The sequence below is a fragment of the Apostichopus japonicus genome, chromosome 14 (assembly GCF_037975245.1).
Source record: "Apostichopus japonicus isolate 1M-3 chromosome 14, ASM3797524v1, whole genome shotgun sequence".
Classification (NCBI taxonomy): domain Eukaryota; kingdom Metazoa; phylum Echinodermata; class Holothuroidea; order Aspidochirotida; family Stichopodidae; genus Apostichopus; species Apostichopus japonicus.
This window is the reverse complement of record NC_092574.1, coordinates 5,082,497-5,108,335: the sequence shown is the minus strand read 5'-3', so window position 1 is coordinate 5,108,335 and position 25,839 is coordinate 5,082,497. Positions and strand designations below refer to the sequence as shown.

The 25,839-nt window shown below is 37.0% G+C and overlaps 1 protein-coding gene and 1 long non-coding RNA gene across 2 annotated transcripts; one reads left to right on the top strand and one right to left on the bottom strand.

Annotated features, from left to right (window-relative positions):
• The first annotated feature begins 857 nt into the window (after positions 1 to 857).
• LOC139980012 (calnexin-like) lies at positions 858 to 23,482 on the top strand. Its single transcript, XM_071991355.1, has 18 exons — positions 858 to 1,017; positions 2,871 to 3,098; positions 3,563 to 3,683; positions 6,803 to 6,879; positions 7,852 to 7,927; positions 9,959 to 10,027; positions 11,169 to 11,216; positions 11,977 to 12,049; positions 13,682 to 13,760; positions 14,142 to 14,216; positions 14,829 to 14,978; positions 15,665 to 15,705; positions 16,289 to 16,476; positions 16,946 to 17,092; positions 17,525 to 17,641; positions 18,559 to 18,762; positions 19,160 to 19,239; positions 21,318 to 23,482. The coding sequence occupies exons 2-18, from the start codon at positions 2,896 to 2,898 to the stop codon at positions 21,349 to 21,351; spliced, it is 1,782 nt and encodes a 593-aa protein (XP_071847456.1). The 5' UTR covers positions 858 to 1,017; positions 2,871 to 2,895; the 3' UTR covers positions 21,352 to 23,482.
• LOC139980015 (uncharacterized) lies at positions 22,285 to 25,834 on the bottom strand. Its single transcript, XR_011797426.1, has 2 exons — positions 22,674 to 25,834; positions 22,285 to 22,637 (listed from the first exon to the last, which is right to left on the bottom strand). It is a non-coding gene; the product is annotated as an uncharacterized lncRNA (long non-coding RNA).
• Positions 25,835 to 25,839: the final 5 nt, after the last annotated feature.

The following is a 25,839-nucleotide window of genomic DNA, read 5'->3' as shown; positions in this document are numbered from 1 at the left end:
TAAATAACAAGATGGCACTAAATAATTAAATGACCAGATGGGGCTCTTATATGATTCATTAAAAAGGGGGAATTTCAAGTATGCCAACAAAAAAGTGGATACCCCTCCATATATACTCTCCAACTCGTGGTAACCAACATTAATTGTGCCAGACGGACACTTTCCAAGGTTGGAATATAGGCCTAATTAAGTCGTCTTGTAAAGTGATGAAGTGTAAATTGTGAAGTTACATTGGTGCTGTGAGAGTGGTCTGGTATTGTTGAATTAACGGCCAAGCCCGTAGCCATTTATTTTGGCGTCACGCCCCCCCCCCCCAATCTCATACCATGATGTGCAATCCAGAGTTGCTATTTTTCGTGACGCAACCGGCCAAATTGGTGGCCAAAATAAGGTGAAGAAACAACAGATACGTATTTGCTGTTATTATATGAAAATTGACCTTGCATATGAGTATGTGTTGGTTGCCAATTCGTTGCAATTGGGGTTATACAGCTGAACATGATTAGGGAATGAAAACATGATTTATAGAATCCAATGTTTTTACCGCTCACGCTCGGAAATCGCTGATCTTTGGGGAGTTTTCAACTACTTACTTTTTAAGTGGGTAGGCCATGGAAAATACAAAAACGGACAAATAGGTGTTTGACCGGACCTTTCATTACCCCTCGCCAAATGAAATTTGAAAAACGGCAACATTTGTCAATTTTGGGTGAACAAAACGCCAAACCGGCATCCCAGGCTGATATTGCAGTCAAACTTCGCACGCTGTCTTAAAACATGTTTGACCCTTGACATGTAATTGTAACCAGTCAGCGTGCTCCACGCTGAAACTCCATGTGTTAGCATCTCAAGTAGTGTGTAGAAACCGTCCTATGGTGCTGTGATTGTACGTAGTATCAATATCTATTTCGCGTATTACACCCAATGTAAATTACACAGCAAAATACAAGTTTACAGCCTTCCAAGGACTGCAGATTGTATACGTTTCCTGCAGGAATAACTTGCTTTCTTCTGGAGGTAAGTACAGGAATATACTTTCCCATTTTGAAGGTTGTTTATAGTCATAACATGATTAAAAAAAACATTTGTTACTTTTTCGCAAAATCCTAAAAACAAGAGTTATCAGTTGACCATTGTTCCTGACTCTTGAGTCTAACGTTCGGCCTACACTACAGTAAGACTACTTCACTGTGCGTTCATACTTACATATAGGCTAATGTGATAAGTGTAATGTTCAGTGCACAGTGTCAATGTTAGGCAAATACATTACAAAACTGTCAGTACTATATAAACCCAAACTAGTAGAAGTAAGTGGTATAGTCACAAGTATTATTACGCTGGGTGGATTCCACTGATGTAAAGAGGTGTTTTGGTGAAAGCTTCAGTGACTCAGGAAGAATTGGGTAGGCCTAGGCTATACAGGTCTTTTAACTTTCCACAAACAAAAAGGTGGGAGTCCTTTACCCTGACCTTTGGTTAAACATGGATCCAAATCTTGCTTATTTAGGCTACTGGTTGTAGGGTAAGTAAGTATAATGCTAGGCCTAGCAGTAGAATATACCTATTTCAACGAATGGTTGTATTGCAGTGGCCTCGATTTTATTAAATCGATCATCAGGAGACATCTATTTCCAATTGCCAGAGCTCATTTGTGAATCCATGTGAGTTCTCGATTGAAGTTGCATTTAACTTTCGTAAACATTAAATGATAGGTGGGTCAGAGGTATTTTTAACATTTTTAATGCATCTGCATCTTATCGAATACACACAAAGATGCTGATACTACTCTGCGTAAACTACACAGTGAAGACCTGAAACTTCATGCGTGGTGCATAAGTTAGCTCACTGACAAGGTATTTTGGTTTCTAACTCTTGAAGCAGGTTATTAGTTAAGTTTAGTAGAAAAAGAGGATCAGGAAGGACACTCAAGGTCCTTATCAAGGACCCTATAGGATAGAAAAAAAAACAGAAAACACAAAAAAAACAGACAACAATAGTATTTACACTACTGGACCTCTTGGAGTTGCCTGTGGACAACTCACACCAGACAGAATTGACAAAAGAACCTTGCAACTGAGACCTCTCAACACTTACAATATCATCCTTAACATACAGTAAAACTCACCCACCAATACCATTATGAGAATCCCTCCTGTCCTGACGATATACAACATACCCTAGGTAAGAAACCTCAGCACTATGAATGACCTCCCCTAACCAAGATTTCTGTGATACCAAACACATCTGGCTTAATATCCTCAAGAAGAACAGTAACACTTCTATCTTGGAAACATGACCACATGTCAACAAGGAGAAGTCAAATTAGTCAATACACAACCTGCTCAGGAAACCATTCAAACTTACCAACTTATGTGACTGAACCTTGTCAAATCTATGCAATAGACCGCAGATGACAACTTTAGCACGAGTTGATGCAACAACAATTTGTAATACCTGGACTGAATTATATCGAGTGATTCCTTCTGCACATTATTGGTCCCTACCTGGACCACAACCACCTCCTCATTTGACACAATTTTGTTAACCCTTTTACTGACATCCTGGATTTTGGCACCTGGCAAATATACCCTGACCCTCTCTGCTTTATCCACCCTGAAGAACTGTCAGTCCACATACCACACCAGTGCATCCTTACACAATACCTTTCTTCCATTTGACTTCTCCCCTTCCCCACTGTTTTCAACCACACTACCCATGTTACAGTAGGCTTAGTCAATTTTGAGAGCAATTGATTGAAAATTGTATCATAGAGTTAAGCTATCATCTTTTGTATAACAAAATATACTATGCATTCATATCAGCACTGCTAGGCTCTCCAAAAAAACTGTTTCTATCATTTTCCTTTTTAGAATTGAAATTATTCTAGGCTTCAAAATGCAGTTTTATTGGGCCTTGATGCTGCTACTGGCTACTGCCATGGTGACGATAAGAGCTGATGATGTCGATATTGAGGGAGAAGATGAAGTAGTAGAGGTTGAGCAGGATGAGGAGCCGTTGGAGGTTTTTCAACCACCAACACCGTCAGGACCAACTTACTTCCATGATGCAATCCTGACTGAAAAGGACTTTTGGAAGAGGTACAGTACTATTATTCAGGACATGAGGCCTATTGGAAATGCTTTGTTACAATATGATCCATTAAAGTTAAGTCCTACCAAGCTTCACTTGTCGGAGAGCTATCAAATAGTTTGTGTGATTAATCTAGAAACTGCAAAAGCAACGCTTGAAAGAGCAAGAAATGCTTTTAATTAGAAAGGAATTTATAGTAATGAACTGAGAAATACCAACTTTAAATTTTTCTTTTAAAGAGGTCAAAGGCAGAGGCTGTATAGATGAAGACATGGAGTATTAAGGGGGTGTGCACAATTTCATTCTAGTGGGTTGTAGAAGCTTGTTTTGCTTTGGAAATTTCTACAAAGAGAAAGAAAAGACAATGAGGATACCGAAATGTGGACTTTGGATAATAGTTCCTGCTGCTGCTGCAATGCCAAGCCAGACATTGCATCCTCACTTTCGCTCTTTATGTTTTCGTCCAATACAGATGGAAGAAGTCTGACGCCAAGAAAGATGGCGTGGAAGATGAGATCGCCAAATACGATGGAAAGTGGGAAGTTGAATCTGCAGAAGGAAGTTTGGAGGGAGACTTAGGCTTGGTTCTGAAGGTAAACTTCATTTGCTGGATTTCATGATTTATTTTTTCCTTCTCAAGGAAACAAAGGTTATCTATAATGTAGTACTGTTGCGTGATGTTTGTAAACTATAGAGCTAATTGTAATGCCACATGGCAAATGCATATACATGTCATTTGATTAGTCATATCTTATTTCTCTGCATTTGTCTAATAATATAGGGAACATGTTATCACAGATTTTACTACAAGATCTATGTTAAGAACAGCTACTGTATGTATAAATGATTAGTGTGACAGGACTATTTTTACAAAAAAAAAAACCTTTTTCTCTTGTGTCTTCATTACAATTTTGTAATGTGAACACTCTATGAGGAATTATGATGCTACAGTACCGCTTTTAAGTAAATTGGAAAACCGCGCTCTTAATCGCGCTCTGTGCGTTTAAACCGCGCTCTATCTTTTGTTAAAACCCGCATTGAAATGCAGTTAATTGCGGGGAACTGTTTATCAGAGCGCAGATTCCGTCGGAAGGCTTCCCTAATTCTATTCATGCCAGCTAAAAGTGTGAAGTTCATTGTTACCGTCAGATGGTCAATGGCTGTAATCCTACTTAATTCCTTCCAATCCGGTAACAAAAGAATATCGATCGTCGCCGGTAGAAAGAAGACCGAGGGTTTATACTCGGTCAAAGGAAGGGATAGTGTATAAGCACGTATCTTATACTGTTTAAATTCAACGTACAATACAAATGTTCAAGTGGGAGCAAAACAGTTGGTTTGATGAGTGAAACGTTAGCAAACAGAATTCCCGCGATTGCTGCGAACAATAAAAATTGCCGTTTAATATTCAAACAGTTCTCAACGTCCGTTCGGAAATAACAATATTTCTGAAAATTATTCAGGAATCATGATTTTTCCTACCACAGATTAAGTGAGAAAACCGAATTGATCATTTCTCGGGGCTAGAACAGTACAGTATAATGTTCGCTCCGCTTACGTAAAACTTCTATATATATTGCACGTGGAAAACCCGAGTTTTTGCACACATAATTCCCATTGACATTGGTCACGGAACATAAGTAGGTCATCGACATTCGAACTTGGCAACTTGCCCAAGTTCATTGCACCATGGGAACGACACAACAAATTGTACATGATTGTACATTTTCCCGCCATCTGGACGCCAAGTTATAACTTTTGGTGTAATATGCAAATTATGAATGGTAGTGTACTGCACGGTTAAAACTTAAACTATTGCGAGACACACAAATTATGTGTGTTGTAGAAGTAACTTTTGTATCAAATGTAAAGTACTGTATGGTAGGCCTACTATAATTTATAAAAGACGGTTTTCCTCAGGCGATAGGGAAAAGGGGTGTTTCGGTGAACTCGATCTCTTTGTAGAGTACTTGGATACTTAAAATGACCATGTAGGCTACATGCAGTTTCTATTTCTCTTTAGTAAGCTCTAATCATCATTTTTATCCTTTGCGGATCTTTATTGGAATAAATTCGAAATGTATTGCTTGACGCCAGTATTTAACGGTAAGCATTTCTTAAATTGTTGACTGAGCTTCAAAATCCATTTTCAAACAAGTCTGTTAATTTTCATGAAGGTTTTATAAAAAATCGACTTACAGCTAGGGAACGAAAGCTGTTCTATAGTATCCAAATAAAATACATGTTTCTCGTACTGAGATCTGAAAAAAAACGGGCGGCCATTTTTCTTCTTTTTATGCGCTGCTACTAGTTTGGAATATGTTCCAACCTTTACAAAATAATTTTTAAGGATAGTTTAGATTTCTTGTAATCCGAAAAGAAACTCGGGAATCAGGAAAAAAGGAGGCCCATCAATTGCGCGGACTAGAAACATGTTTTGAATTTAACCGGCCCTGCTTCAAATTTGTTGGGTGGAAATTCTTTTTTCTTTTCATTCTGCTGGAACCAATGGTAATTTATATAAAAAATTCACACAAGAAACGCTTAGTAACACTTTATTATTTCTTCAAAATGTTGCCAACTATTTAAAGTAAACTTATCCTCCTTTAATTTATTTGCTTCGTGAGTGCAAAGCTTCCTAGCCTAATGTGTGCCTAACTTTACTTTTAGAATTTTTAAAAGATTTACAGAAAATACAGACTGTTTGTTTCTTTTTAGTTTGCATTTCTAAGCTTTAACACTGTTGCATGATTATTCTTATTTTATAATAATTTGCTTTTTTTTTAAACAAGCATTTGTGCTTAGAATTTTTTCATTTTGGTTTCCAGGATATAATTACAATTATTCTCTTTACAACTCCTTTCAGTTAGTGACAACCTTCGCATTCGTAAGCCTATGAACAGAACTCTATAAAAAATAAAATAAAATCAGTGCAACGTTTCCTGGCCTAATGTGCCTAAAGTTCACACAAAACGCGGGACCTAATGTTACTACTAAAAATGATATGTTACCCCGAAAGGATAAGGCACGAAGTTTCCTTCTTGCTTTTTATTACTTCTGGTTACCAGAACATATCGGGGAATAAAATAAACACGTATAAAAAGGTTTTGCCCTTCAACACGAAATTATTCTCGATTAAAACTTTCTTTCCGTCAAAGTTGGTAAACTTCGTTTAAAATTGTGATGTTTATAACGGGTGTTGGTTACAAGCGATAGGTTTACACTACCTCCACGCCATGAATAGCGTTGTATCGATCGGTTCACTCCCATTGTGTCGGTGGTGAATAGCGAGCGAGGGGAATTCGCGTTCCTTTGTTTGGAACGCGGGGAAATCGCGTTCCTTTATTTGGAGCGCGGTTAAGTACAGTTAAGCTGCGTTTTGCGCTGAATCGCGCTAATCTCTTCCAATTTACTTAAAAGCGGTACTGTAGTTTGAACTAATATTCTCCTTAAACAAGGAATAATTTAGAATGCTATACAAAATGGGCAAAGGCAAGTTGCTATACAAGTGTAAAAATGTACGTCATTACACTGGAACCATATCATTTATGAGACAAAATTGAGAACCTTCAAAACTGGTAAAACAGAATTTGTGATCCGTGTAATGTTGATTATCATCTTTTTCTCTTCAATTAATCTTATGAGTTCATAATCTTACTGCTGTCCTGATTAGAGGCTAAAATGAGAAGAAACTTCTCCCATTCTTTTCCAGTCTAAAGCGAAGCATCATGCTATTGCAGTGAACCTGGACACTCTGTTTGAATTTGAAGAGGAACCTCTGATTGCACAGTAAGTTGAGGATGTATTGGATAAGTTCTAACTAACAGAGGATTTAGAACCAGAAGTACAAATTTGTTCCTTCAGCATATGACAATAGTTAATGGAATCATGGCGGATTATATATGTGTGTCTGTGTTTACAGTGCGTGTTTGTGTATGTAATGCCTTGGGTTGTAAACTAAGAATTGAATTCAAAGGGTGCAGGCTGGTTAATACTCAGGGTGACCATCGTATGAAGATTTATTACTTTGCTGGAACATGTACGGTCAAAATGATTTTATATGAAGAAAGAAAAACAAATTTATTTCCAAGGTAAGATATTTAGTCCTTACATCAGCACAGAAGAACCTCCAAGCATTGCCATTCTGATGAAATGGTTCTGTGTACTTCTTGTCTTAGTGTTTAAGACTAAGACGATTACAAAATAAATGCTTAATCCGAAGAATAGTGGTCCATGAGGTGGGGTGTGGTATGCTTTCTGTTTTATTAGAGTACACCTAGGTCATGATTGCATGTATAGAACTATTGATGTATACTCTGATCTGAAATATATATAGTTGTATTCTAGTTTGAGTATCTGGCAAGAATATCATACTATTGGTTTTCTTGGGCTGTCTGTAACTGATCAAATGAATTGAAATCAGACAGACAATTTTTGAAATAAAATATTCCAAGCGTTATATTTTAGCCACAAGTAACATTAAATCATGTATATAGTTTTCGCACTGGTCAAAGAAATTGTCATAGCTTTGAAAGCAATGTGAAGTAATCACTTGGCCATCTTCCATTTACCTTGCTCAGCACTTGCAATAGATTATACCAATGTTGTTCAAAGTTCAAAAGATTATTTTACTCTGACTTCAAACTATTTAACTCAATGCAAAATGTTGTTGTATTTTTTTGTTGGGGGAGGGGGAGGGATGATTGATGAATTCTGTTGAATTGTTTTTAATTTCATCGATATTGTTTTTACTTTCCTTAGGTATGAAGTCAAGTTTCAGAATGGCATGGAATGTGGTGGAGCATACCTTAAACTCTTGGCTGGACAACCAGACCTGGTAGGTTTAATATGATTCCAGTGGCATGATGTCTGAATGGGGATAGGATGGGAGGGGGAGGGGAGAGGATAGGATGATTCGTTTTAACCACGGGATACCCCTGTTTCTGTCAGGATAATTTTCGGAAGAAATCAGGATTAGATCGAATGAGATCAAAGGGTAAAACGATGATAGATCATATGAATAAAAGTATGTTTGTGTAGTTGTGAGTTTCACTCTATACTTAGGTTTTAAAGCAGCCTCTTTGCATTTAATTGTTAAGTTTTACCAAACTGACTGATCATTATCCAACATGGGTTTGCAATTAATTAACTAATTTATTAAATAATTAATATTAACTAATTAATTACTAAGACAGCATCCAAGACTTTTTCATCAAATGAATGTTCACTCTCAAAGAACAAGTGAAGTTGATTCGATTCTTCAACATATCCTCATGTAAACACCTTTCCCTTACTTGTGTTCAGTGTTGTAGCTACGCCGGTCGGATTTGGCCAGCACTAACGTTTGCCGACCGGTACTCCCAGTAAAATTTTCTAATACCGACCGGCACTCGCGCTTGTGATCGACCGGTACAAAATTCAGTAAATAGTGTCATGAAAATAATGGTCTGAAGTAGTGGAATGTGTATGCCTCAAATTATGGCCATATAAGTCACCATTTTGCATTTGAGCACTGTACATAAGGGAAAAAAATTCAAATTGGGAGGAGGACACCCCCTCCTTATACCCCTCCCCCAGGAAGCGGAATTCGCAGGCAACCGCCATTCCAGAAAATTCAACCGCCACCTGCAAAATCCTAGCTACAACCCTGCTTGTGTTACATATGTAAGCCAAAATGCACATTGAAAAATTTCAACTTTTCAACAAAGGAGACACAAACCCAACCATTCATCATTGGTCTATGTGTCAGTGGTGACAGCTTTGTAAATTCTTATTCCACTTAGGGAGATATCACAGGTTTAATGTTCCTTCACACAACAGGCTGGAGACTTGAGCAAGTCTAAACATGAACTCATCCGTCCACCTGTCTTTAAAACTGGCTTAGGAATCTCTCTAATTTATTAAAATCTTTTACTTTCTGTAATTGAGTTGGGTGGGTTTTACAAATGATAAATCTAAAAAACTTTGAAGCCCGTAAACATGACCCAATAATGTGATTGGTTTCAGTGTCAATACTGGTAATATTCTAGATTGATATTTTATGACAATATGTAAATGCAAAGCAGAGAGAAGTGCAAGATTTCAGGTCCTAGTGGCGGCACTATGACACAACTTTTAAACTATAAGATTTCCCAGACAGAAGAACGAGACTTTCATTAGCTGTTTGGGGAAGTTGTATATAACAAAGATCTCTACATTTAAAGTATCATTTGATAGTTGGTTTGTGTCTCCTGTAACTTGCTTATGGAATTGAAAATTGACTATTCAATCTTGTAACCTACAATGTTAAAGGGCTTTTAGTATAAAATATTATTGGAAAAATTGTGAAACTGAAAACTCATGTAACCCAAAGGATTGTGGAATATTGGTGTATTTTATACCTTTTCAGATTTAGGGGCTAATGAGATCAACCAAGTATGAGGTCAGAAGGGAGGGGAGGGGGGGGGGGCCATTGGGCAGCAGGAGATGGGTAGAATGATATACTACGTTAGAATGATACAAAATATTTAACAATGTTGCTTTTGTGCCTATAAGACTACATTGACAGTGGTGTCGGATGGGAAGGAGTGTAAGGTTTCTTTATCAGTGGAGATTAAGTCAGAGACAATTCAGCCATTGGAATCTTGAACTGTATGAGGGAAACTCAAGAAATGAAGATAAACTTTTACAGAAAAGGGCCCAACTTTGGCAGAAACAGCTTGGGTGGTTACTGTATAGTATAATATGACTTATCAAGTTGACTAATCATTTGACTGGTGGATATATTGTCTTGAATGCAGCTTATAAGTTAACAAGAAACTCAAACCTGTTAGCCTCTACTGTAACTTCTGGCTAAAATGCATTCTGTGTGAATATCATATCTTCACAGGACTCATTTCAAGACAAGACTAGATATTCTATCATGTTTGGACCAGACAAGTGTGGTGCCGATTCGAAGGTAAAGTAAAAATTAGAGCATCTGTTCTCGTTTTGGTCTTGAATGTGCAGATATATTTTAGAAACTCTCTTGAATATTTCTTAGAAGATTTTAAAAGTCTTCAGCAGATTAGAGTATCCTCTCCTGAGTTTGTGTAACAAAATGGAGATGTATGCAAGTAATTAATTCAGCTCCATTCTTTAAGGCCCTTCATCCTAGTGTTAGTCACATGCTGCAATGCAAATTTGAAATTCTCATGATTAGTTGATGTCAAAACTTTTAATTTGACCAATATTTGTTTTGGTGATTTTGATGATATGGGTAATCCTGTGAACTTTTTAATTTTGCATGCTAAAAAATATATTTATACTAGGTTGAATAACAAAATACCAGATGCGCACGAATTTTATTTTAAGTTTCGCTTTCGACTTGACCTTCACTATTTTATATCTAAGCAAAACAACAATTTGAGTAACCTTAACAACTATTATAATTTTTTTATGTCAGCTTCTTATGTAAGTTTTTTGCTGATTCTTTTGTATTATGTGTTACGGTACTTTAAATTAATACTGTGGAAAAAAAAAAGTTGATGTCAAAACTTTTTTGGTCCTGCTATTGAAATGTGTTGAAGTGAGATTATATTATTAAAATGTAGGCAGAAATAGTACAAACAGCTACATTAAGAACAAAACTTGAGTGGATATTTTTATTTTCCTTGAAGTATTTGAAGTCTGAACAGGGAAGTTGGTCATTTACAAAAAGAAAAGATTTACTCAGTAAAGCAGTACAAGAATTATTGTACATCAAAATAGATCTGAAACTGCAAGTGAATAAAGACAACATAAACACTTTTTGGTGTGTCGCACCTTTTTATCCTATGTCGGAAAAATCTACCAATAGTTTATGGAGCTTACGGACAAATATAATATTAAGTTCCTTTTGTTGACATCAAGTCCATAGTCACGAGTAACCTTTGTGCATTATGAGCCAAATTCTGCTGAAAGGTGGTCTTGTGTGTCGTAGCTCAGTCCCCATAGGTGGTGAGTATGAAACTCTTCAAACCGCAAGTGTAGGACGTCTCCTTTCGAAAAATCTAAATTCGTTGTCCTTCGTATGTGGTCACTTTACATGACTCTTTGTCACTTTTCATTATATTTTGCAGCTTCACTTCATTTTCCAACACAAGAACCCCACCAGTGGAAAATATGAGGTAGAGTATTTGATTTTTCATTATTTCTCGACTGTGGTGTAATGTTTGCTATCTTAGCAAACAGGCCAGGAAATTTGTATTCTATCAGTAAATAAGTCGGTCAAGGCCATGTGACCTCTGTATGTCATTACTCTGTATGTCATCACTCATGTCAAATTTTAATGTTGACCTTTGACCCAGCGAAAGTGTGCATTGTAACCATGGAGATGTTGTAAACAACAACAAACAGACAACAATGAAAATGCAAAACATAAAACAAATCTGATGCAACCCACAAATATTGACAGGAATTACCAGATTGTTGATGTATGTACTTATATTCTTAAGATTCAGTGCAAAAACATGTTAATGATGACAAAAAAAGGTTAATTGTTCAATGTATATATCACAAAGTTGGATAATACTGAAGCTTATAACATCTAACACAGAAATCTCACCAAGTATGTTTGATATCTTTGACTTTGTTGGATCTTTGACAAATCTTTCCCCAGTTTGATATAAACCTACCACAAATATCAGTAGCACTGAAAGTCCACTACCATAGGAATCTGGTAACATGAAATGAAAGTAAATGCAGTACCCCCCCCTCTTCCCTCCGCTCCCCGCTCCATTTCCACCCTGTCTCAGCAGGAGCAGCATGTTCAGTATAAACAGACATTCAAATTTTAAGTATGAAGGGAAGTGTGCACCTAACTTCATATTAGTTACCTGTCCATATGAACCTATCATAGTTAGTTACTATTTGATATTGAATTTGCAGGAGAAACATGCCAAGAAACCAACTGGATTCAGCCATGTATTTACTGACAAGAAGAGTCATTTGTTCACCTTGAGTAAGTTTTTGTTTTCTTGTTTTGTTTTTTCCGTTCCCTCTGTTGTTATTTCTGTATGGGAGTGGTGAATCTTTGAAGGGAGCCAGTTGCACTTCCCTCCTGTATGTTGCTACTAATATTATATTTTGCAGTTAATTGTTTATATGAAACACAAGAACAAATTAAAGGAATTGTATGGTGAAAGAATTTGATACATTGTCCTTGTAGTTATTATATTTCTCTTTCAAACCATGTAAAAATTGTCCCCATTCGTCGTTTTCTTCTTGTTCTGGTTTTCAAATTCACCAGTTTCTCACCAAAAGTACCGTTTGTTCGAACGCTTCAATATGGTGATTGACGTAGTGCTTGCAAATAGGCAAAACAGGTGACTTGAAGTTAGCACTCCCATTTCCGCAGCAAATAAACTCACGTGTAAGGACATTGGATTGCCTAAGATATATAACGTACATACTCGCGAACGTATATTATACGATGCCCAGTTGGTGTACTTCTATAGCGTTGCACATAGTACACTCAAACCTCAGTTCATAAACTGTTCTTTGAAATCGCTGAAATAAAATTCATAGATCAAAAACAGTAAAATGAAACTTGAAGAGTATTAGTTTACACCGAAAGAGCAGAATGTAGCACCGAGATGCTTAGGCTCCGCAGTACTATCCGATTGTAAACGTTAGAGTAGCCTATACACGCGAACATTCTCTGCGCTGGAGCTGGATATCTCAATGCATAAACAACGAAGAGTCTGCTGTTAAAACTTACCCGTTACACAAAGACCGCGAAACCACCGATCTACTACATATGGTGGCTTAAGGAGTTTTTTAAATCATATCTAATTTATAAGAAATTTCACCAGAAATTATAGAAGAAATTTATCGGAATCGTTGTCAGAGCAGAATGTAGCACTGAGAAGCTTAGGCTTCGCAGAACTGTCCGATTGTCAAGGTTTGAGTATAGCCTACATGCGAACATTCTTCGCATTGGAGCTGGATAGCGCGATGTAAAGCCTAAACAACGAAGAGTCTGCTGTTAAAATTAACCTTGTGTTACACAAAGACCACGGAACCACCGATCTAATACATGGTGGCTTAAGGAGTTTTTGAAAACATATCTAATTTCTAAGAAATTTCACCTCAAATTAAAGAAGAAAATTATCTGTATACAAACGCGGTTTTTGTTGTGATTACCGTATAGGTACTGTGGGGAGGGTGGGTTATGACGCAATCTGCTATGGCAGAGCTGACGTCACGTATTGTACTGTTCAAATCATATTTGAAATCTCTATCCATAATGATTAAAAAATTGTTTCTCTGTCAAACGCAACATTAGCGTTCTCATACTTTGACAACTTGTTTGGAAAATTATTTAATATCTTTTAAGGTAACTTCTTTGGGCCACCAGACAATCCTTTTAAGGGATTAAAGTTGACACACTTTAAATTGAGCAATAAATTAAATGATAATGCCGTGCCCATCAAAAATAACACTCTCCTTTGTTGTATTTGAGGTAAATAACTTGTCCACCGCCCATATACCAGTTTTGCACTCACTACCTCTCATAAAAAGTAAGCACAAAAATGGGGGAAAAACCATTTATTATTTGGTGGTTATTTTGTGTCTTCCCTTTCTTTGATAGTTATTCGACCAGACAACAGCTACGAGATTCTGGTTGATCAGAAGAGTGTCAGCTCGGGCAGCTTGCTGACGGATTTCACGTAAGAGAATTTTTTTTTTTTTTTTTTTTTTCCATTATTGAGTTCAGCTTGTTGCCAGTTTCTGTTAATGCCTCTCAGACCTGAAATAAATTGGATGGCATTTCTTAGTTATCACATTAGCACCTTTTGGAAGCAAATTCGGGGTTCAAAGGTCATCGACATCCATTGCTCCATATAATTGTCAGACAGTGAAAAATTGATTATTCATTTATTATTGCTGCCCTCATTTTTGAATTTGTCTGACTTGATACTTCTTGATGTCTGATGTATAGTTCGGAGGGTCAGAGTGTCAAGTTGAAAGTTCAATAGGATTTATAGTTTTAGTAATGGAAACCTTTGCACTTAAACATTATTCATCCCTGCTTGTATTTAATCATTTAGCCCACCAGTCAACCCACCGGCTGAAATCGCTGACCCAAATGATAGGAAACCAGATGACTGGGATGACAGAAAGAAGTAAGTTTGACTAAAATCTGTGAATGAGTATTTACGTAAGACTATTTTATTTTTTAAAATTTTTTGGCCAACATTTATTTCAATATACTTTCCGCAATATAACAACAAATGTTGTCTGTTTCTCAAACAGACACAAGGAAATTGAAGCAAACAGGTATTTACGTAAGACTTGCCCAACGGCTAACTTGGTCTCAAGTACAAGTTCAGTAACTGTTCTTTCACCGGTGTTGCTTTTTGTTCTCCAGTATCTCCTTGCCAGCATCGTTTCTGTGCCAGTATCCTGTTATTTGTCTTGTTGTTTTGTGCTGTGATAGGTGGCCTTGGGGAGGTTTTACAATAACTGAAAGCATCTTTGATTCTTAGGTTGTCTTTTTCATTCATTCTCCAACCCCCCCCCCTTTCTATATACACAAAACTTTCATCACATCGCTGAAATGTGTATTTGTATGTACAGTATTTGGTTATTGTTGCTGTACTATTCTTGCATCAGGTACAGTCCAGTCTCCCATTCCATCTCCAAGAGTGATAGGTGGGAGGGAAGGGAGGGGGAAGCTTCCCAGCAGGGGGTGCATACTAGTGCACTCCGTTACAGTGTTGTTTGTTTTTCCACAGAATCCCTGACCCTGATGCAGTTAAACCTGATGACTGGGATGAGGATGCTCCTGCTAGGATCCCTGACCCTGATGCTGTCAAACCGGATGGCTGGCTGGATCATGAACCTGAGTTTATTGATGACCCTGATGCAGAGAAACCAGATGATTGGTGAGTGCTTGCATCTTATGTATCACAGTATGCTTAGGCCTGCTAATTTAATCATTTCATCTACATGATCCTTCCTTAGTTGAAAAGCAGGTTGTGCATTTTTTTTGTGTTCTATTCTCTCTCTTTGTGGCACAAGGAGAGAAAGAAACAACCCTATGAGGTTTCCCGAAAGAACTGTCGATGTATTCCCTTTAAAGTCTTCACTAGATGTCATTTCTGTCTGCAGCTAGCTTTGTGGTGGGAATGTGCTGCAAATTATATTTTTCTCCCCCCCATCCATAGGGGGGGGGGAGAGCTTGTACAGAGGATGCACATATTGAAATTAACATTGTAACATCAAATTAACATGAATCAAACCTGTCCAACCTGCTTACCTGTATCTTGTTTATATCAACAATCTTTTATTACTTGAACTTAGTAGGATCAATCGTTTCTCATTTCTAAGTAGGAAACTAATTACATTTTTTTCCACATTTTTTTGGTGTTGTTGGATGTGAGTCTTTAATTCACTAGAAGGATCCTAAGATTTCCAGTTAGGCCTTGTACAATATACAGAGTCGGTCTGCAACCAGCTATGTCGTATGTTGTTGAGTTTCATCAACTTCAGAACATGCACATATTGAAATGAATTTATATATACTTGCTCTCATGATTGATGTAACAAATTGTTCCTTTTTCTCCTGTAGGGATGATGAATTGGATGGTGAATGGGAACCTCCACAGCTAAGTAAGTATCATCTTGCTATCGTTACGATTTTATACGTCACCATCTCATCATGGAATTGTATAAAGCAACATCTCATGTGAAATTTACATTTTGTTGAGAGCACCATCTCAATTGGAAGTTACCATTATCAGGGAGCACCATCCTCAGTACATGGAAACTAGTGTTCCTTTTGAGAACCATCTCTTTATGTGGACCTTACTGGGTTCCATCTCATTATGTGGACCTTATTATGCTTACTGGGTCCCATCTCATTATGTGGACCTTATTATGCTTACTGGGTCCCATCTCATTACTTCAGCAATCACACGGTATGTTTTAATATGGATTATCGGGAAACGTTACCTTGGATGATGGTAAAAAAAGAACATTCTAGAATGTGTCATAAGCCCTCCCCCAATATGTGACCATAAGCTTATCTCTTTTGACATTTTTTTCATGTCAAGAATTTGGATAATATATAAGATGCTAGTAGAATTTTCAAGTGGCAGACGCTGGAGAAAGTCTCGTGCAGATAGCTGCCTCTTCCCAGTGAAAGGGAGAAGATGGCCCTCCTCTTTATTTCTTCTCTGCACCTCTTAAACAGGTAACCCTCTCTGCGAAGAGGCAGGATGCGGGGAGTGGGAACCGCCCATGATCAATAACCCCGACTTTAAGGGCAAATGGAAGCCAGCGTTGATTGATAATCCTGATTATTCAGGAGAATGGACAGCTAAAATTATACCAAACCCTGATTTCTTTGAAGATTTAGAGCCTTTCAGGATGAGCAGTATAGTAAGTTGATAACAGTTGTAACGTTAAGAATCATCGTAATACAGAGAAGACTACAGTCTCTTATATAGTTAGTGTTAAGTTACAAACAGCGAAAACTTTGAATGGCTTGTAGAAGGGATGGTGTATTTGGCATTGAGTTGTCACCTGACTGCACCATATAAATATGTAAATATAATTGGAAAGCCTGCCCTCAGTATCATTAAAGATATCTTTATGGTTATATCAACAACATTACTGCTCCTACTTAGCAACCTGTTAACTCTAACCCATTTACAGTCAATTTTGTGACCTATAATATTATTAAATTTCTAATAAAGGGTGCATCCAAATCTAGTTTTTAAGACTGTTAATTTTCTTCTTCTTTTCCTGTTGTTTTGAGAACTTCCATTTGGTTTTAGAAGGCAATACTAGTCTCATTTTATTGTATTTATATTATATATTTTTATATTTTAATTGATTTTCTTTGCAGGGAGCCATTGGTCTAGAACTGTGGTCAATGACTGACGATATATACTTTGATAATTTTATCATCACATCCGATAGAGAGGTAGCGGATAACTGGGCGGCCGACACCTGGAAGATTCGCCAGCGTGCGGAGGGAGGAGGCTCATCAGGGGTAATCACTCTCACATAATAATAATAATAATAATTATAAGTTAAGTGGAATATTAGAAAACAACATCAGAAAGGGGCTACTCTATTGGTCATGAAAGTTTACTACCGAAGGAAAAGCTTGTTGTTGTTGTTGTTTGTTTATCTGTCTGTTTTTGCATCATAATGAGAGTTTCATTGCTAGGATATTTGGAAGTATTGTTCAATTAGTTTTGTCAGATTGTGAATGTGTGTGACCCTGCTGCTGGTGTCCTGTACGTTACACTGTACTGATCCTCTTCACTTTTGTCTGTAGCAGACATGAAACAAAGGCGGACATCAGATCTCAACTACTTACGACTAAATGACTCTCAATGTTTCCATTTCCACTGGAAGACGTTTATGAATGATTGATATGGAATTATTCATTCAATTGTTGTTGATTTTTCCTTCACAGGATAGTGTTGTCACCTCTTTCATGAATGCCACAGAAGAGAAACCGTGGTTGTGGGTGGTGGTTGGCCTCGTGGTCATCATACCTCTCTTCCTCTGTATTAGGATATGCCTCAGAAGTGTAAGTAAAATTGAAACATGATATAATGTCATCATCAAGATGTGAAATATAATGAGAAAAATCAGTCTGTGGAGGTCATGCATGAGTAACAGTTATTTGCAATAGCTAGAATCATTTCTACAAATTCATTTCAAAATAATGATTCTTCGAAAGATTCGATCGCTATTGGATTTCATGGTTGTGCAGAATCTGTTATGGTCATACTTCTGAAGTACAATAATATACTCCCTTCACCTTGTTTCCATTAATGCAGTATTATTTTGACAAGTTGCACTTGAAACATTTTAATAGAAACTCAAACAGATCTGTCTACAAAACAAGAGAAAGAGATATGTGAACGCTGTTTTATGTACTTGTAGATAGTTTTTGGCATCTCTAATGGAGCAATTTGTGGCTTGAGCAAGCCCATCAGTGACTTAACCAGATAAGAACCATGGATCGATAGGTTGTATGTATGTTTTTTAGATCCTCCTGCAAGCAGGAACTTGCGAAGAAGCAATCATTGGCTTATCAAAGCCGCAAGCTGACCGAAGTCAGTCTCTTAGACTCATATTTAACATCCATGATTATGAATTGTCAATTGTCAACAACTCTGTAACTGGAGGACATACATTAATCTTGGAGTGACTCGAACTCCGGACCTTATGATTGAAAGGCACCAGCGTTAACCACTGAGCTAACACTCCTATGATTGTGAAAGCATCAATAATACAACAGTTTATGGTATTCTTATTCCTTTGCCCTATGAGCCATAATCAGTTGCATGCTTCATGTTTAACCGCCTAGGATAATGTGTATGTTTTGAAAAATTCCAAATCGAAATATCAAAAGGTGGTTGCAGCTCATAGTTTCTTTCGGTCAATTCTTTCTTAGATATTGTCAAATGTTAATTGTGTTCGGCTCTCCTTCTCTTTCAGGGTGGTTCTTCCGAGGAGGAGGAGGAAGATACTGATGCTAAGAAGACAGACGAGCCTACTCCAGATGATGAGGAGGAGAAAGGAAAGCAGGAGGATGGAGGCAAAGATGAGGAGAAGAAGGAGGAGGAGGAGGATGGGAAGGAAGAAGATGAAGGAGTACGGCAGAGGAAGAAGCCATCCAAGGCTGATCTAGAGGAAGCGTCGGTAAGTACACACAGCTGATGAAGAAGCGAATATGTTACACAAAGATATATTTCAAGCATCAGATCTTTGGGTAATGTATCCTTCCCGTCAACCTAAGTACGGGACCACTCACTCGTTTGGTTTGACGACTTTGCTTTTTAGAGTTACTTTGAATCTGAAAGAAATTAAATTCCATTCTACAGCTGTCTGAGTTCATTTTCAAAGTATTTTCACCCTTTTGTCATTGTCACAATTTTCGTTTAATATTAATTAAGAATTTGGAAAATCTTTTCTTGCAAGCAAACTATCTATATAGTTGCATCTGTGATATATTTGTTTTGCTTTAACTTCCTGCCTTTGTCTTTAGTTGACTTCGTATTTGAGATTTATGGTTTGGTTTTAAATTTTTGTCATTTAGCAAGAAGAAGATGAAGCAGATGCAGCTGCAAAGGAGGAGAAGACAGAAGAAGAAAAGAAGGGAGAAAGTCCAAAACTCAGGTATGCCAATAGGACAGCATCTGGAAGCATTGAAAGAACAGACAGTATATGAACGTCTCATTGGACAGAGTGAACTAAAACCCACACATAGACAATATATGAAGGTCTCATTGGACAGAGTGAACTAAGACCCACACATAGGCAATATATGAAGGTCTCATTGACCAGAGTGAACTAAAACCCACACATAAACAATATATGAAGGTCTCATTGGACAGAGTGAACTAAAACCCACACATGGACAATATATGAAGGTCTCATTGGACAGAGTGAACTAAAACCCACACATAGACAATATATGAAGGTCTCATTGGCCAGAGTGAACTAAAACCCACACAAAGCCAATGTATGAAGGTCTCATTGGACAGAGTGAACTAAGACCCACACATGGGCAATATATGAAGGTCACATTGGACAGAGTGAACTAAAACCCACACATAGACAATATATGAAGGTCTCATTGGACAGAGTGAACTAAAACCCACACATGGACAATATATGAAGGTCTCATTGGACAGAGTGAACTAAAACCCACACATTGACAATATATGAAGGTCTCATTGGCCAGAGTGAACTAAAACCCACACATAGACAATATATGAAGGTCTCATTGAACAGAGTGAACTAAGACCCACACATGGGCAATATATGAAGGTCTCATTGGACAGAGTGAACTAAAACCCACACAGACAATATATGAAGGTCTCATTTGCCAGAGTGAACTAAAACCCACACAAAGACAATATGTGAAGGTCTCATTGGACAGAGTGAACTAAAACCCACACATGGACAATAAATGAAGGTCTCATTGGACAGAGTGAACTAAAACCAACACATAGACAATATATGAAGGTCTCATTGGACAAAGTGAACTAAGACCCACACATAGACAATATATGAAGGTCTCATAGGTCAGAATGAACTAAAACCCACACATAGACAATATATGAAGGTCTCATTGGACAGAGTGAACTAAAACCCACATTGACAATATATGAAGGTCTCATTGGTCAGAGTGAACTAAAACCCACATATTGACAATATATGAAGGTCTCCTTGGACAAAGTGAACTAAGACCCACACATAGACAATATATGAAGGTCTCATTGGTCAGAGTGAACTAAAACCCACACATTGACAATATATGAAGGTCTCCTTGGACAAAGTGAACTAAGACCCACACATAGACAATATATGAAGGTCTCATCGGTCAGAGTGAACTAAAACCCACACATTGACAATATATGAAGGTCTCATTGGACAGAGTGAACTAAAACCCACACATTGACAATATATGAAGGTTTCATTGGACAGAGTGAACTAAAACCCACACATTGACAATATATGAAGGTCTTATTGGACAGAGTGAGCCAAAATTCACACAAAGACAATATATGAATGTCTCATTGGACAAAGTGAACTAAGACCCACACATAGACAATATATGAAGGTCTCATTGGACAGAGTGAACTAAAGCCCACACATAGACAATATATGAAGGTCTCATTGGACAGAGTGAACTTAAACCCACACATTGACAATATATGAAGGTCTTATTGGATCGAGTGAACAAAAACCCACACATTGACAATATATGAAGGTCTCATTGGACAAAGTGAACTTAAACCCACACATTGACAATATATGAAGGTCTTATTGGATCGAGTGAACTAAAACCCACACATAGACATTAATCCTATAAAGATGGTTATAATAAACATCCCCCTCAAGAAGGTACAGAGAAGATAACAAATTTCATTGAAGGATCACTTGTCTTAAAATAACCCCTTTTCATCTTCTAGACTGAAACTTTAAGAAGTCTAAAAATTGAATCACAGAACCAATACTGCTTAGTCTCGACTAGGTAGTTTCAAATGATCGAGATGTATTTGCAAATGTAGGTGCTAAAATGGATGAATATGAGCTAATACTGACTTTCCCCCCCCCCCCCCTTTTTTATTGGTATCAGCAGATCTGGTTATCATTTAAAATAGCTCTCGCTGTGAAAGTATTTCATCAATTCATGTGCTTTGGAGATTCTAATGTCTCATCCAAAACTCTACATGTCTCACCTGCAGGAAATCACCACGGCAGAAATCAAGAAAAGATTGAGGCCCTCCAGCGGTCCTCCTAGTGAGAAATCGGCCCCTGGTCGCATCCGCCTCCTGCTCTATCGGGTGTGTTCAGTGCAAGGGAATTTATTCATCCTAGCAATGTCAATTTTTAAAAGCAAAAAATTATCACAAAGAAACATTTGGGTCAGAAATGTAAAGACATTTTTTTCTTTGATTATGTTCTATATAACAATATTATATCATTTAGGATAAACCTGCTCCGTATTGTTGTTGGATTATTAACGATGGTGCAATAGGTCTTCGGTAGTCTGGTGACATATTTGCTTCTTTTTCCTTGCACTTTGGCTACTTGATGCACTTGATTTGAATGAAGCAAGAGATAACGTAATAGTTTCATGCACCCTTTCCATTTGGAAGTTTTACAACGATTTTGACGATTTCCAGTACACTTTGCTGTGATCAGCTCTCTGTCTTGTGCCTGCAGTAAGATAGAATCACTTTGTGTAAATATCAAGAAAGTACCAGAGGGATTGGTACAAAGATAGATGTCTTTGCTGGGGTATGTTGGATTTTGTTGGGTACATATTGTAGGGCTTATTTACCATTCATCATTAGTACCACTCTTTGAGTGCAACCACCCATACCAGAATCAATTCAGAACAGAGTAAGGAGCCTTGGGGAATAGTTAAAAATTGCATTACGTGCAGAATTTGAAGGCTTACATGTCATTGTTGCACAGACTATAGGCAAAAACCAATATCGGTTTCTCTAATATTTATTGGAAAACTTTTGCTATTTCCAACCAACAAAATTCAATATTGATAGTAATGGATGAGTGCATTGAATTGCAGTCCAATGGAGTGCTGATATATTAACATCAGGATGTTTTCAGTCCTAAACCCGGAAAAATTGAAGTCATTAAAATTGGAAAATTTGAAAATTAAAAAGGAGGTAGTATTGTTAAACTCTGAGCAATATCTGTTGCCAGTCTCAGTTATTATTGAAGTAATAGTGTGTTGATGTTTGCTGATTTTAAGGTAACTTCCCTCTACCTTATTGTCATACTAATTTGCTTTCATTCATTAGGCTATATACCAGGTGAAATTGCTTGAGCCGATCTTCAGGTAATCCCATGATGCAAAACCTGAGATACTCTCTCGTTATTTTCATGATGTAATACCTGAGCTAATCTCTAGTTAATCCAAGGATGCATAGGCTGGGCTAAGCTCTAGTTAATCCCATGATGTAATACATGAGCTAAGCTCTAGTTAATCCATGATGTAATAGCTGAGCTAATCTCTAGTTAATCCCATGATGCATAGCCTGAGCTAAGCTCTAGTTATTCCCATGATGTAATACCTGAGCTAATCTCTAGTTAATCCCAGGAGGCACAGCCTGAGCTAATCTCTAGTTAATTCCATGTGCTTGTGTAAACGCATGATTGATATATATATGAGCAGTGGTGACTTTGTGCTGGATATAGTAATTATAAAAATATTGAGAGTGTTGTTCCTTGGGATTTTGTAAGAACATTTGTCATGATTTTAAACTTTTGTGGGAGTATTTCAGGTAATGAAAGTAATTTTGAGGTAATATATGAACTGTTATGTTCAGTCTTGTAATGTAATAATTTTTAGATGTGTTAGTAGAAATGGGAAAATAATAAATTAAACTGGTGTTTAATGTTCCTTGATGGTTTTGATATTCAAACCTTTCCTATGGTTTCCCTTTTATTTTGAATGTTTTACTTTTGTTTCATCTTCAAGAATATATCTCAAGGTATGCACAAAAATGTCTTGGGTATGTTCTGTACTCCTTTTGATTTTCTTTTTTTCACTTACTATGAAATGCTCGTTAATATCATTTCTTGGTTACTTTTGTACTGATTTATAGCTTGTATTCAAGTAAATAAGTTACTATCTTACTTCGTTCATAAATAGTCCTTGCTGAACTAAGTGTAACACTGTACCCATGAATTAATGTTGGATCAATAAGTGGGTGGACAACATACCAAGTTGTGTAGGAAAGTGATTTTTAGAGATTTTAGAGTCTTAAGCTCGAAATGAACATGTGATCTGTCTTTTATGGAAATCCATAATAACGACATAGGAGACCTTATACCCATAAATGACCCCCATAGTCAAAATGTTGAATTGTCTAAATTAAAAGATTTTTTTAAATTTTTTTTTTTATTCTCTTGATGTTTTTAGTTTTTGGTCGAACCCAGTCTTGATGATATTCTAGTCATGGTTTTGAGTCTCTTGTGAAACTGCTGGCACTTCTGTCCCCTTCCATTGAATTTATAATAGGTTTTGTAGTAAATCCAAATGATTTTGATCACATGATTGGTTACTGACCAATCATCCTTCAGTTTCATCTTTTGATGTCATCTAAGAGGACTACAGACTGTATTTTGGCAAGTTTTGGATGATAAACTGTAACACTAAATGCTTTACGCTTGGCTGTCTTAGTACTTGTGAAAACTGAGGGTTACCCGGCTGACATCGTCATGGTAACACCACTTATACCATTATATTATAATGATAGGAAGTGGCTATTATTATACTTCAGTAAGTTATTCTAATTATATGGGAAGGAATGCTTCATTGTAATGCAAGTTAACAACGTTTGGTAATTGTGCAAGATTAAATAAATGATGAAAATTGAATGTTGCAATTACGGGGGCTAAGTAGCAAGACAAAGGTAAAGTTCAAGTTGATCAATTGTTTATGCTGTAGTAACCCTTGAATTGTTGTTGAGAAATATTAACTAACATTCTATCTTTTTGAAGAGTAGGTCTTGAATCTTATCCTTGAAAGGGGATCAGTATTGGCCTAAAGTTATGCATGCCAACAATCGCTTAAATGTTTTTAAGATGGAGTTTTGGATGTTTATAAATCTCCATATTTATTTTCAGACATTCGATAAGTGGAAAATATGAAAATCAATTGTCTCAGAGAGGCAAACTACTGGTTGAATTTGGTGCATGGGTGACCATTATTAGACTTGCTAGCATATTTGTGGCCTGTCTCTAGCATATTTGTGGCCTATACTGATTGTCTTTTACTCTCCCATACATAACTAGATCTTTTAATTATCATTAATGCTAAAGGTGAATGTATCTCGTGGTGAATCTTTTTTGGATAATGTTGAATTTGATTTTATTACAAAGGCAATAAATAATCAATTTTTGTGTGTTCTGAATATGAAGAAATAAAGTTTAGTAGTGATGAACTGAAAAACACATTAACTCTACTGACATTTTGTGTGTTTGTGCATGCGTGTTTGTGTCTGTGCATGTGTTCAATGAGAATTTTACTATAGAAACAGTAATTTGCTGTATTTGATACATTGTTTTACTCAAATATGGAATCCAGGCAAGTCATACACCAACTACCAGAACTAACGTTAAAACTCTTGACTAACAATGACCATTGAACCACACTGATGATGTAATGTGATACTCACGTCGTCACCAGTGGCTTGCAGCCTGTCGTGTTTTTTGCCAGCTTCCCATCTGGTTACCATCCCGAGTCCTCTACCAGAATTCAAATTGTGTAACAGTTACTTGCCGTGTAATATTCAGTTAGCCGTTTTATTCGTTCCGATGCTTTTCCATTGGACCTATGCAGTCAAGTTGGTGTGTGTGTGTTTGTATGTATGCGTGTGTTTGTATGTGTGTGTTTGTATGTGAGGCCCTAGCTCCTAAGCACTATCTCAAGAAGGAAATATGGGATTGATGTCATACTTTGTATATATATATGTCAGTCAGGTCAGTAGATGATCCCTATTGTGTTTGGTATGGCTATCTGGCATATTAATGAGTGGGCAGGCTCAATATAAAGTTATGAAAATGTCAATATCTCTTCAACCCAATGTCCGATTTAGTTCATACTGCCTATTGTGATGTAAGTACATAGTAAGGACATGTTCTTTGCAACAACAAATTTACCTCATAAATATTCATGAGTGGGTGGGGCTTAATGGAAAATCTTCAAAAACAGCTTTTAAACAGTCGAATCAATGTCAAACTTGGTAGGTAGATGCCCTGTCCTGAGTAGTTTTTGTTTTTGTTCCCATCCATGAATGTAATTAAATGGGCACAGCTTAACGTAAAATTAGGTTCATGCTGGTATGGTTATGTTGGTACAAAATAAGCACATTTCCATCTTTATGTCATTAATATTCATCAAGTTGCAAGAAATGGCTTTTAGACACTGACTGTAAGACAAGAACCAACTGTTCCATGGTTTTCATCCTTTTATACAGAATAACCACCCAGTCTATCAAGAGTGGTTATTCTGTGTAAAATTGTCAGATTCAAAAGCACCAGGGGTGCACTCTGTACAATCATAACACTTGGGTAATCAAATTTATACGCATTCACACTGTGGTCGAGTATGACGGACTTCGGTCTTTGACACAAGATTCGGGGGTTCGATTCCTACCTTCGTCTGATGAGTCCTAAAAAAGGATGTAACCGGTCATGAAGTGGAATTTTTCCGGTGTGTTGTTCTTTATTTAT

Excerpts from the sequence above, each read along its gene's own strand:
- LOC139980012 (XM_071991355.1), top strand. The coding sequence starts at position 2,896 with ATGCAGTTTTATTGGGCCTTGATGCTGCTACTGGCTACTGCCATGGTG. Across the intron at positions 14,979-15,664 it reads GCAGAGAAACCAGATGATTG|GGATGATGAATTGGATGGTG; the intron begins GTGAGTGCTTGC and ends TTTCTCCTGTAG. Across the intron at positions 15,706-16,288 it reads ATGGGAACCTCCACAGCTAA|GTAACCCTCTCTGCGAAGAG; the intron begins GTAAGTATCATC and ends CCTCTTAAACAG.